Source organism: Hypanus sabinus, chromosome 1 (genome assembly GCF_030144855.1).
Source record: "Hypanus sabinus isolate sHypSab1 chromosome 1, sHypSab1.hap1, whole genome shotgun sequence".
Classification (NCBI taxonomy): domain Eukaryota; kingdom Metazoa; phylum Chordata; class Chondrichthyes; order Myliobatiformes; family Dasyatidae; genus Hypanus; species Hypanus sabinus.
The window spans coordinates 14,818,703-14,832,775 of NC_082706.1; the positions used below are offsets into that span (position 1 = coordinate 14,818,703).

The window sequence follows — 14,073 nt, forward strand, 5'->3', positions numbered from 1 at the left end:
AGAACCATGTTCACACTTGGCTGAATACATGTTGAATGTTTCGTTTTCTAAGTAGTTGCATAACTTAGGGAGACTTAATGAAGTACCTGTTGAGTTTGAAGTGTTACTGAATGTTTACTGTCATAGTTTTTCTAAGTTTGGATGACTTAGATGTCTGCTTGAACGTTTTATTACCGTTTGTAAATAAATGGCAGATGTGCTTATTTGTAACCAGGGTCTTCTGTCTCACTTGCCAAACCCGTGAACAAACTTCCTCGTAACGCCGTGGTGCTACACTACCCGTCGTTGGCTGCAGTGCCTGTGTGCCACTCCATGCAATGGTTGTACCTCGCATACCTGGTAGACCATCAGCTGGAATCAAACCCTGCAGACACCAAAAATCCAGGATAAAATCTCAAAATGCTGGAGGTGCTCAGCAGGCCAGGCAGCATTCATGGAGGGAGAAATAGGGCTGTCGCTCCAGGCTGACAACTTCTCCAGAGAACTGGAAAGACGTATAAGGTGTAAAGTTGCAGGCCGAGAGGGGAGCAGTGGAGAGGACAGAAAGGGAAGCCCGTGCCAGGATGGAGGCAGGGAGGTGGGGAATGTAGTGATAGAATGGGTGGCGGTGCAGGGTGGGGCAGACTGGTAAAAGGTGGAGGGGAATGAAATCTGAAGTTGGCCGGACAGCAGAGAGGGAAGCTGACTCCGGTAAAAGCGAGGCACAAGACTAGAATGGCTGATTATCTAGAGTAGTTGATAACAGCTCACATGTCTACTCAAAGCTGCTGGATACACTGGCACACAGTCTGCTGTCCTTGCCTTGGTGAGAGGGCTGCCGGTGAACCTCTGCAAGAATGCTTGTGCACGCACCGATCAATCGCTGCACTTGGACGGCAGGGTGGCAGGCAATCTCCTCCCTGCCACCCGAAGCAGAGTTGATGGCAGGCGATGGGAGTATTACCACCGAAGCTGGGATTTGGAACGGGGCTTCCCTCCGCAAGGTCCTGTCTCTCCCTCGCAGTGTAGGAGGCACTTATTGCACAATATTTGTCTCCTGCATTTGCCTCGGGCTGTATTGTAAGACAATACTTGTGGACTTGAGTGATATACCTCTGCTCAGCCAAATTTCTTTTCCAGTATTTCCTATGTTGCTGTCATTGAAGTGCTTACTTTGAAGTTCCTCCAGCAAATGCCTCTTTGCTTTTCAAAACCCAGAGCTGACTGCCACAGTACATTTTTCTCTACTACCCAGCTTGTACTCCTTTCCCTCTGCCCCCACCACCCCGATCACCTTCTTAATCTGGTTTCTTCCTCCTTCCTTTTCAGTCATGATGAAGGTCTTGGCCTTGGCCCAAAATGTTGACTGTTCCTTCATTTCTACAGATGCTACCTGACTTGCTAAGTTCTTCCAAGATTTTAGACCATAAGACATGGGAGCAAAATTGGGCCATTTAGTCCATCGAGTCTACTCCACCACTCCATCATGGCTGATTTATTATCCTTCTGAATTCTATTCTCCTACTTTCTCCCCGTAACCTTTGACACCCTTAAGCATCAAGCACTTTATCAACCTCTGCTTTAAATACCCTCAATGACTTGGCATCCACAGCCATCCATGGCAATGAGTTCCACAGATTCACCACCCTTTGGCTAAAGCAATTCCTCTTCATCTTTGTTCAAAAGGAATGCCCTCTGGTTCTAGGCTCCCTCACTCCTCTCCACATCCACTCTATCTAGGCCTCTCAATATTTGATAGGTTTCAGTTATATAATTCCACCTCCCCCCCCCCCCACCCATCCTTCTAAACTTCAATGAGTACAAGCCCAGACCATCAAATGCTTCTCGTACATTAACCCATTCATACCTAGGATCAGTCTCATGAACTTCCTCTGGACCCTTTCCAATGGCAGCACATCCAAAACTGTTCACCATATTCCAAGTGTGATCTGACCAATGGCTTTGTGTGTGTGTGTGTGTGTGTGTGTGTGTGTGTGTGTGTGTGTGTGTGTTTGGGTTTGTGTAGCTCTGGAGTCCCAATATATGCAAAATATCTTGTTTTTGAGATATCTCTCATATTCTTACTTTACCATAAGTCATAGGGGGAGGCCATTTGGCCACTACATAATTATTGCTGGGCCTCAGAACATTCCCATACCTCCCTACTTCCCTGCAACCCAATTTCTCTTGCAGGCCCATCAACTCGACCATATCCATAGTCAACTGCTACCTGCCGCTAATGGGGGTAACGTACAGCAGCCTGTTAACTAGCTGGCGCGTCTCTGGGATGGGGGAGGAATGAATGTACAAACTCAGCCCAGACAGACCCTGAGGTCAGGGTGGAATCTGGGTCACTGGAGTTGTGTGTCAATTACACTAACTGCTGCACAGCCGTACCAAAACACAGCACTTAATGTGCAGGGTTCCCAATTGGTTGAGACGTAGATGGCCAGTGGAGATAATTGGGGCTGAATCTGCCCTTCTTCAGGAGAAACAACAGTGACTCACTCCAGTACAAGCCTGCACTGAACAGATGGGCTTCCTAATCAAAAGCAGAAATATACACTATTGACAACACTAAGCAGTGAGACTGTTGTCTTTATAAAAGACGACACCTTTAACAGGACAGCATCCTCTCATAAGCACAGGAGGTTCTGCAGATGCTGAGAATCTACAGCAGGGGGCTTGCCAAGCAGTGGTTCACAGACCTCGTGCTTAATGGTATAGGTCCATAGCATAAAACAAGTTGGGAACCCCCTGGTCTAGAGCAACACACACAAAATGCTGGAGGAACTCAGCAGGTCAGGCAGCATCTATTGGAGAAGAATAAGCAACCGACACTTCGGGCTGAGACCCTGACTTGTCAGTTGTAATGAAAGGTCTTGAGAAAGCCTTTGGTGAAGTGGTCTCTGCTGGTGGTGCAGTGGTATCTGCACTGGACTCCCAGGTTCGAATCCAGCTGGCTCCATGCATGCTGGCCATCTGCGCTGGGTTGAGCAACTCAACCTTGTGAAAAGCAGGTAGGCACTAAAGAAGTGGCAAGATTGCCAGGCAAGGCAGGGAGGATTTTTGCCCTTACTTTTTTACCTTTTGATAAGGTGCTGCGCACAAGGCTGCTAAACGAGGCGTGAGCCCAGGATGTTTTGTGTAGTTCAACATCTCCAGCATCTCTTGTGTTTATAATATCTTGGTAAGATGGATGCACAGTGTTTGAGGAACCAGCAACTGGAGGCATGGGTATGGGGTGGGAGGAGAGAGATTTGGTAGAAACCTGAGGGGGCATCTTCTTCACCCTGAGGGTGATGAGTGTGTGGTACGGGCTGCCAGGGATGTGGTTAAGGTGGGTACAGTAAAAGCATTTCAAAGATACTTGGACAACTGCATGGATTAGAAAGGTTCCAACAGATATGGGCCAGGTGCAGACAGTTGGAATTAGCTTTGATGCTGTCTCATCTACATTGATGAGACCCATAGTAAATAGGGGGACCGCTTCATTGAGCACCTGCACATCATCTGCCACTAGTGGGATTTGCCAGTGGTCAACCATTTTAACTCCAATTCCCATTCCCATTCCGATGTGTCGATCCATGACCTCCTCTTGTACAAAGATGAGGCCACCCTCAGGGTGGAGGAGCATATTCCGTCTGGGTAGCCTCCAACCGGATGGCATGAATATTGAATTCTCCTTCTGATTAGCAAATTCTGCCCCCCCCATTTCTTTTGTTCCCCACTCTGATCTTTTGCTTCTTCTCACCTGCCTATTACTCCCCCCCAAGCCCCACTCCCTCCATTTTACTTGTGGTCCATTGTCCTCTCCTGTCAGATTTTTTCTTCTCCAGCCCTTGACTTTTCCCACCAACCTGTCACTTTCCAGCTAACATCTTCCCCTGCGCCCTCACCTTTTAATTGAGACATCTTCGCCCTTCCCCCTCCACCCTGAAGAAGAGTCTCGGCCAGAAACATTGAAGATTTATTCTCTTCCATAGTTGCTGCCTGACCTGCTGAGTTCCTCCAACACTTTGTGTGTCTGGCTTGGATCGGCACCTTGGTCGGCAGTGGACCAGATGGGCTGAAGGGCCTGTTCCTGTACAGAATATCTGTATGACTCTATGTTAGAGGCAATGCACGAGCAAGGCAGAAGAGTGGCAGAGGTCAAAGAGTGGAGATAAAGGGGTCCTTCTCAGAATGGCTGTTGATGACTGCTGGAGTTCCATGGAAGGCAGAGTTAGGACAGTAGCATTTCAGATAATGCATTCATAATCTGGATGGAGACGCTGTGGCCACATCTGTAGATAGGTGGAGTGACAGGCAGTGTTGCGAAGACTGCCTTGGACATTTTGGGGGGTAGACAAAGAAACATAGAAACATAGAAAATAGGTGCAGGAGTAGGCCATTCGGCCCTTCGAGCCTGCACCGCCATTCAGTATGATTAATGGCTGATCGTCCAACTCAGAACCCTGTACCTGCTTTCTCTCCATACCCCCGATCCCTTTAGCCACAAGGGCCATATCTAACTTCCTCTTAAATATAGCCAATGAACCGGCCTCAACTGTTTCCCGTGGCAGAGAATTCCACAGATTCACCACTCTCTGTGTGAAGAAGTTTTTCCCCATCTCGGTCTTAAAAGGCTTCCCCTTTATCCTTAAACTGTGACTCCACGTTCTGGACTTCCCCAACATCAGAAACAATCTTCCTGCATCTAGCCTGTCCAATCCCTTTAGAATTTTATATGTTTCAATAAGATCCCCCCTCAATCTTCTAAATTCCAGTGAGTATAAACCCAGTCGATCCAGTCTTTCTTCATATGAAAACCCTGCCATCCCAGGAATCAATCTGGTGAACCTTCTCTGTACTCCCTCCATGACAAGAATGTCTTTCCTCAGGTTAGGGGACCAAAACTTCACACAATACTCTAGGTGCGGTCTTACCAAGGCCTTGTACAACTGCAGTTGAACCTCCCTGCTCCTGTACTCAAATCCTTTTGCTATGAATGCCAACATACCATTTGCCTTTTTCACCGCCTGCTGTACCTGCATGCCCACCTTCAATGACTGGTGTACAATGACACCCAGGTCTCATTGCACCTCCCCTTTTCCTAATCGGCCACCATTCAGATAATAGTCTGTTTTCCTGTTCTTTCAACCAAAGTGGATAACCTCACATTTATCCACATTAAATTGCATCTGCCATGAATTTGTCCACTTTCCTAACCTATCCAAGTCACCCTGCATCCTCTTAGCATCCTCCTCACAGCTAACACCGCTGCCCAGCTTCGTGTCATCCGCAAACTTGGAGATGAGGCATTTAATTCCCTCGTCTAAATCATTAATATATATTGTAAACAACTGGGGTCCCAGCACTGAGCCTTGTGGTACCCCACTAGTCACTGCCTGCCATTCTGAAAAGGTCCCGTTTACTCCCACTCTTTGCTTCCTGTCTGCCAACCAATTCTCTATCCACATCAATACCATACCCCCAATACCGTGTGCTTTAAGTTTTCACACTAATCTCCTGTGTGGGACCTTGTCAAAAGCCTTTTGAAAATCTAAATATACCACATCCACTGGCTCTCCCCTATCCACTCTACTAGTTACAGCTTCAAAAAATTCGATAAGGTTTGTCAGACATGATTTTCCTTTCACAAATCCATGCTGACTTTGTCCGATGATTTCACTTCTTTCCAAATGTGCTGTTAGCACATCTTTGATAACCGACTCTAGCATTTTCCCCACCGCCGATGTCAGACTAACTGGTCTATAATTCCCTGGATTTTCTCTCCCTCCTTTTTTAAAAAGTGGGGTTACATTAGCCACCCTCCAATCCTCAGGAACTAATCCAGAATCTAAGGAGTTTTGAAAAATTATCACTAATGCATCCACTATTTATTGGGCTACTTCCTTAAGCACTATGGGATGCAGACCATCTGGCCCTGGGGATTTATCTGCCTTTAATCCCTTCAATTTACCTAATACCACTTCCCTACTAACATGTATTTCCCTCAGTTCCTCCATCTCATTAGACCCTCGGTCCCCTACTACTTCCGAAAAATTATTTATGTCCTCCTTAGTGAAGACAGAACCAAAGTAGTTATTCAATTGGTCTGCCGTGTCCTTGTTCCCTATGATCAATTCTCCTGTTTCTGACAGTAAGGGACCTACATTTGTCTTGACCAAACTTTTTCTTTTCACATATCTATAAAAGCTTTTACAATCAGTTGTTATGTTCCCTGCCAGCTTTCTCTCATAATCTTTTTTCCCTTTCCTAATTAAGCCCTTTGTCCTCCTCTGCTGGTCTCTGAATTTCTCCCAGTCCTCAGGTGTGCCACTTTTTTTTGCTAATTTATATGTTTCTTCTTTGGACTTGATACTATCCCTAATTTCCCTTGTCAGCCACGGGTGCACTACCTTCCCTGGTTTATTCTTTTGCCAAACTGGGATGAACAATTGTTGTAGTTCATCCATGCGATCTTTAAATGCTTGCCATTACATATCCACAGACGACCCTTTAAGTATCATTTGCCAGTCTTATCTTAACTAATTCACGTCTCATACCTTCAAAGTTACCTTTCTTTAAGTTCAGAACCTTTGTTTCTGCATTAACTATGTCACTCTCCATCTTAATGAAGAATTCCACCATATTAAGAAGTGGCATATTGAGTACAGCATAAGGAACTCTTCAGTTATGTATCTCAGTAGGAAGATTAAAAAAATACCCTACTTCCTACAGTAAAAGGGGGAGAATTCAGAAATCAGAGGTGTGAAGGGACTCGGGGGTCCTTGTTCAGGGTTCCTGCAAGGTTAGCACGCAGGTGGAACCTGTGGTAAAGGAAGCCAATGCAGGGGTGCAGTATTAGCCGGAGCGCACCCGGCACATCTTCAAGAAAAAAGCCAAACTAAACAAGCTAATTAATTAGGTAACGCCCAGGGTGACTTGAGTAACTCAGAAACTGCCGAACTCCTGGGAATTTTACGCAGGACAGACTCCGGAGTTTACAAAGAATGGTGCCAAAACCAAAAACCATCCAGCGAATGGCTGTTCTGTGAGCGAAAACATCTTGTTAAATCCACTCGCTGGATGCTTTTTTTGTTTTTGGCACCATTCTTTGTAAACTCCAGAGTCTGGTGTGCGTAAAAATCCTGGGAGATCAGCAGTTTCTGAGATACTCAAACCACTGGGTGGCACCTAACTAATTAGCTTGTTTAGTTCAGCTTTTTTCTTAAAGACGTGCTGGGTGCACTCCGACCAACACTGCACCCCTGAGCAAATGCAATGTCAGAACTCATTCCAACATGAATAGAGTATAAAAGCAAGAATTGTAAGGCTTTGGTCAGACTACATTTGGAATTTTGTGTGCAATTTTGGGATCCATATCAAAGGAAGGATGTGCTGGCCCTTGAGAGGGTTCAAAGGAGATTCCTGGGAATGAAAGACTTAACATATGAGGGATGTTTAATATCGCTGTGCATGTTCTCATTGGAATTCAGAAGGATGTGTGGGGAGGGGAATTGCATTGAGAATTATTGGATGCTGAAAGATCTGGACAAGGTGGTCATAGAGAATATGTTTGCGTTATTTATTTTTTGACATGCAGCGTGGAATAGGTCTCTCTGGGCTTTTGAGCCACACCGTCCAGTGATTCCCCGATTCAACCCTAGCCTAATCACAGGACACTTTACTGGGTCACTGGCACTATAAAGCGAAGTGCTATGTCACCCCCAAGTAGGAGAGTCTTCAATCTGAGGCCACAGCCTCAAAGTAAAGGAATATCACTTTAAAACTGAGATGAGAAGGAATTTCTTCAGCCCGATGGCATCCAGTCAGAGGAATTCATTGTCACAGAGGTCGATGAAGGCCAAATCCTTGTATTTAAGGCAGTGGTGGGATCTTGATTGCTAAGAAGGGTTAAGGGTTATGAGGTTAAAGGATTCAGCCGTGGTTTAATGGTTGAATGTGAGCAGTCAATCCTCAGGCTGTAACTGCTCAACACTCTTTTGTCTCCAGGCAGATTATGAAGTGACACCGGATGAAAAGAGGAAGGAGAAGGCCAATGAGGTCATTCGGAGATTTCTTACTGAGGAGGTAAGGATCGTATGGAGGGTAAATCCATCCGAGCCTCATTCATCCACAAGTGTCCCACACAGAAATCTGAGCAAGTTTCAGTGTTCAGTGTTTCAATTTAATATCAGACAAAGTATACAGTGTACAAGCTGAAATCCTTACTCTTCACAGACATCCACAAAACAGAAAAATTAAACCCTAAGAATGAATGACAGAACAATGTTAGAACCCTCTAGTTCCCCTCCCCCTCCCACAAGCAAGCAGCAGCAAAATCATCAACCCCCCCACTTGCTCCAGCAAAATCATCAACCCCCCCTCAATTGCTCCAGCAAAATCATCAACCCCCCCACTTGCTCCAGCAAAATCATCAACCCCCCCCACTTGCTCCAGCAAAGTCATCAAACCCCCTCACTTGCTCCAGCAGTCATCAACCCCCCCTCAATTGCTCCAGCAAAATCATCAACCCCCCCACTTGCTCCAGCAAAGTCATCCACCCCCCCTCACTTGTTCCAGCAAAATCATCAAACCCCCCCACTTGCTCCAGCAAAATCATCACCCCCTCACTTGCTCCAGCAAAATAATCAATGCCCCCCACTTGCTCCAGCAAAATCATTAAACCCCCCCACTTGCTCCAGCAATTCATCAACCCCCCCACTTGCTCCAGCAAAATCATCAACCCCCCCTCAATTGCTCCAGCAAAATCATCAACCCCCCCACTTGCTCCAGCAAAATCATCAACCCCCCCACTTGCTCCAGCAAAGTCATCAACCCCCCTCACTTGCTCCAGCAGTCATCAACCCCCCCTCAATTGCTCCAGCAAAATCATCAACCCCCCCACTTGCTCCAGCAAAGTCATCCACCCCCCCTCACTTGCTCCAGCAAAATCATCAACCCCCCCTCAATTGCTCCAGCAAAATCATCAACCCCCCTCACTTGCTCCAGCAAAATCATCAACCCCCCTCACTTGCTCCAGCAAAATCATCAAACCCCCCCTTCCTCCAGCAAAGTCATCAAAACCCCCCACTTGCTCCAGCAAAATCATCAAACCCCCCCACTTGTTCCAGCAAAATCATCAAACCCCCCCACTTGCTCCAGCAAAATCATCACCCCCTCACTTGCTCCAGCAAAATAATCAATGCCCCCCACTTGCTCCAGCAAAATCATTAAACCCCCCCACTTGCTCCAGCAATTCATCAACCCCCCCACTTGCTCCAGCAAAATCATCGAAGCCCCCCACTTGCTCCAGCAAAATCATCAACCCCCCCACTTGCTCCAGCAAAATCATCAAACCCCCCCCCCACTTGCTCCAGCAAAATCATCAAACCCCCCTCACTTGCTCCAGCAAAATCATCAAACCCCCCCCCACTTGCTCCAGCAAAGTCATCAAACCCCCCACTTGCTCCAGCAAAATCATCACCCCCCCCACTTGCTCCAGCAAAATCATCACCCCCCCCACTTGCTCCAGCAAAATCATCAACCCCCCCCACTTGCTCCAGCAAAATCATCACCCCCTCACTTGCTCCAGCAAAGTCATCAACCCCCCCCCACTTGCTCCAGCAAAATCATCGACCCCCCTACCGACCTTGCCACAATAGCAAGCCTCCAGAGACCACAAAAAACCACTCCTTCAAAAACTACTGTCCATCGCAACACTTCGACATCTCGGACAGGCTCTCACTCTCGCTAACGAGGGAGGGAGAGAGAGAGAGACATCGCTCCTGCCACAGCGGGAGGGGAGGCCAACAGTTCACTGTTCCGACGTTACAGATTGCAGCATATCCCGTATAACTCTCTGCTGCACTACCCACCCCCCAAACTCCCCTGGCATCTAGAACTGGAAGAATTTCATTCTAAAACAAAATAGCCCCAATGAATTTTCCCTCATTAATTAGTTTGCTCCATCATGGGCGCTATCCTCCATAGTATCCAGGACATCTTTAAGGAACGATGCCTCAAAAAAGGGGGCATCCATCATTAGGGACCCCCAACACCCAGGGCATGCCTTGATCTCAGTGCTACCATCAGGTAGGAGGTACAGGAGCCTGAAGGCACAATGATTCAGGAACAGCTTCATCCCCTCTGCCATCAGATTTCTGAATGGACATTGAATCCACAAACACTACCTCACTACTTCTTTGTCTTTTTTTTTGCACTACTTATTTAACTATTATATACTTTGTGTAATTCAGTATTTTTCTTCTATTACTATGTACTGCATTATAATGCTGTCGCAAAGCTAACACATTTCACGACATATGGCAGTGATATTAAACCTGAATTCTGATTTTTCCCTCATGCACCACGGCCACGGAACAAGGGTGCGGGAAGTCTGTTGTACACGGGATAGCTGAGGGCGGCCATTTCTTTATTGTGCTGTCAATCATCTTACCTCTATTTGCGGAAGGTTTCCACCGGTGATAAGTAAAATGCTGTACAAGTGTTTGCTGCTGATAACTTGGAGCTTTTGTTTGGCCGCTTTACAGACAGGGATTGAAACAGTCAACCATCTTGATTACATCTAAGTTTAAATCACAGTGTAAATTGAGGATTGCTTCATCGAGCACCTCTGCACCACCCGCTGTAAGCTGGACTTCCTGGTGCCCACACATTTTAATCACAATGCCTGTTCCCATTCCTACGTGTTGGTCCATGGCCCCCTCGTGCCAAGATGAGGCCATCCTCAGGGCGGAGGAGCAACAGCAACGCCTTATATTCTGTCTAGGTAACCTCCAACCTGACGGCATGATTTCTCCTTCCAGTAAACAAATCCCCTACTCCTCCCGCCACCATTCCCCACTCCTCCAAACTCCCCTGGCATAATAACACAATATCACTGCCATATGTCGTGAAATCTTTTTCTACTTCTCATCTGCCTATTATCTCCCCCATGCCCCCTCCTTGTTCCCTTTCTCCTATTGTCCTCTGTCCTCCCACATCAGATTCTCTCTTCTCCAACCCTTGACCTTTCCCACCCACCGGACTTCACCTATCACCTTCCAGCTAGCCTCCTCCCCCCTCCAACAACCATTTTATTCTGGCATCTTCCCCCTTCCTTCTCAGTCCGAAGAAGGGTCTCAGCCTGAAATGTCGATTATTTGTTCATTTCCGTCGATGCTCCCTGGCATGCTGAATCCCTCCAGCATTTTGTGTGTGTTATGTTAGACATTAATTTGTCAGGTTGCCTAGTAATTAGTAACAGCCACAGTGAGTTATCAAGAAAGTGAGATGTGATTCTGTGCCATTGGCTCTAAATCTTGCGCTTGACTTTAAGCCTTCACTGTACAGGTATTGTGCAGGGGTTTATTTATTGGGCTGTTTACTTTCAAGGAGAGATCCTGCAGTTGTTTAATTCCTTCTGTGTGCTAATTCGAGAAGTAACATCATCATCTTTATTACGTGCTGCGTCATATGACATGGGCAATCGTAGTCTTGACCTTGATTGGTTTTGGCAAATTTTTCTACAGAAGTGGTTTGACGTCTCCTTCTTCGGGCAGTGTCTTTACAAGACGAGTGGCCCCAGCCATTATCAATGCTCTTCCGAGATTATCTGCCTGGCATCAGTGGTCGCATAACCAGGACTTGTGATATGCACCAGCTGCTCGTACAACATGTTCCCATGCCTTCACCTGACCCTGTGTTGTTCTTTTTCACACCTTGTGGCACACCGGGCAGCATTTTTTTTGCTACTTCCTCAGCGGTTGTCTGTCATTTAACGAGGCCGAGTTGCTAGCTTGACGCTTAACCCAGCACGGATGGAAAGTGTGCAGGGAGCTGGCCAGATGGGGTATCTCCACCCCATCAGCCACAGCACCAGCGATCACCAGTGGGGGTTCAAATCCTGCCACTGTCTGTAAGGAGTTTGTACATCCTCCCCGTGACTGTGTGGGTTTCCTCCCACATTCCAAAGACCAAGATCGCCCACAGCATACGATATAACACATAACGATGATGAATACCACGGGAGAGGGGAAGGAAATATTAATGATCTGCTCTATCTTTGTGTTGGCGCGTGGCCAAGTGGTTAAGGCATTGGTCTAGTAATCTGAAGGTCGCTAGTTCGAGCCTCCGCTAAGACAGCGTGTTGTGTCCCTGAGCAAGGTACTTAACCACACATTGCTCTGTGATGACACTGGTCTGATACAGAAGCTGTATCGGCCCTTGCCCTTCCCTTGGACAACATCAGTGGCGTGGAGAGGGGAGACTTGCAGCATGGGCAACTGTCAGTTTCCCATACAACCCTGCCCTGGAAACTTTCCAAGGCACAAATTCATTGTCTCTCGAGAGTAACGGATGCCTATAACTCTATCTTTACTTCTCATAATCTTACTTACCTTTATTATGTCACCATTCAGCCTCCTCTGCTCCAGGGAAAACAAACCAAATCTCTGCAATTCCTCCTCATTTCTGAAGTCCTCTAATCCAGGCAGCATCCTGGTGAATCTCCTGAATCCGAATCAGTTGTCATTGACGTGCATTGTGAAATTTATTGTTTTGACGCAGCAGGACAGTACAATACATAAAATATACAATAAATTATAAAAAAAATAAGTAGTGCAAGAAGAGAGCAAAAATAGTGAGGGGGGGGTTCATGGGTTAATTGGCTGTTCAGAAATCTGATGGTAGTAATGCGAAGGGGGCATGTCGTGGGAGATGGGGGTCCTCAATGATGGATGTGCCTTTTTGAGGCACGCTGTTTGACGCTGTCCTCTGCTGGGAAGGCGAAGCCGTCTGAGTTTACAACCCTCTGCAGTTTTTCGAGATCCTGTGCAGATGCCCCTCCATACCAGACAGTGACGCAACTGGTTAGAATGCTCTCTCTCCAGTGCAATCATAATTTTCCTTCTGGCAGCCGGGATTGCACACAATACTCCAGGTACATCCTAACTAGTATTTTGTAAATTTGCGACATAATGTCCCAACTCTTATTCTGTGTGCCCCAGTCTTTGAAGACAGGCCATGCCATCTTTTCTTAACCGCACTGTCAAATTGTGTTGCCCCTTTTGAGGCTACCATTGACCTGGATCTGAAAGTCTCTCTGGTCATCAGTATTCCTTAGATTTCCAGCATCTGCAGTACTTCTTGTGTCCATTTCCTCAAATTTTCTTTTCATTCTGCCTCCAACCATTCCGAACTCCCCGCGGGTCCCTGATGCCTTGACATATGTTCCGAGTTCATCGTCCAAGGCTGAGTCAATGAAAATAAATGCTGAGGGAAATGAAGACCTGTGACATTTTCCTTCCTGAGAGGCAGTGAATTGCTGATCCCTCCTGAAATATTAAATGCTGTTGACTTGCATGAACTGATTTCCTCCAGTCATTAAAGGGACATCGGTTTGTTTTTGTGAAGGACAGGCCTAGGTTGGAATTAGCTTCAGAATCTCCCAACATGGTTAATGAGGGGTATTCCAGCACATTGTAGAGCTCATTCAGCATGGTTATAGCTGCAAATATTCATTTGTTCCCAACACCCCTCGCTGAGGTTTCTGGGTGAAGTTTAGTTATTTTATTGTTTATTTAGAAATATAGCAAGGCCGATGGAGATGGAGATCGGGTAGATTGCAGCCATACCCACTCATGGGAAAGGCTTCGGGATTAAACCCTGAGGACAAATCCAGAGCCGGAGTCCCTAAGGCAGTCCAACGTTGCCTTCAACTCGTTCGGGCAACTCCTGCAACGTCACTGGTGCCAACCTGTATCGGCCCTTGCCCTTCCCTTGGACAACATCGGTGGCATGGAGAGGGAAGACTTGCTGCTTGGGCAACTGCCGGTCTTCCGTACAACCTTACCCAGGCCTATGCCCTGGAGAGAAAACTCGCAAATCTTTCCAGGCCCAGATCCATGGTCTCGCGAGACTAACGGATGCCATCCTATAGCAAGGCAACAGGCCCTAGTGGCCCAACATGCCTGTGCTGCCCAATTACACCCAAACGATCAATTAGCCTACTAACTTGTACATCTTTGGAATGGGGAAGGAAACCAGGGCGCCTGGAGGAAACCCACGCGATCTTGGGGTGGAGGCACAGACTCCTTACGACAG

The 14,073-nt window shown here is 46.9% G+C and overlaps 1 protein-coding gene across 3 annotated transcripts in view; it reads left to right on the forward strand.

The window, feature by feature from the left end:
- The window catches only part of LOC132391583 (G protein-coupled receptor kinase 5-like), a 198,358-nt gene that overhangs the window by 132,685 nt on the left and 51,600 nt on the right, over positions 1–14,073 (forward strand). For 2 of the 3 annotated variants that reach the window (XM_059964963.1, XM_059964972.1), the window contains one exon: positions 7,981–8,058. In XM_059964963.1, coding sequence (XP_059820946.1) covers positions 7,981–8,058 — 78 coding nt within the window. The remainder of the gene's footprint in view (positions 1–7,980; positions 8,059–14,073) is intronic. The other variant, XM_059964981.1, reaches the window with a different exon arrangement.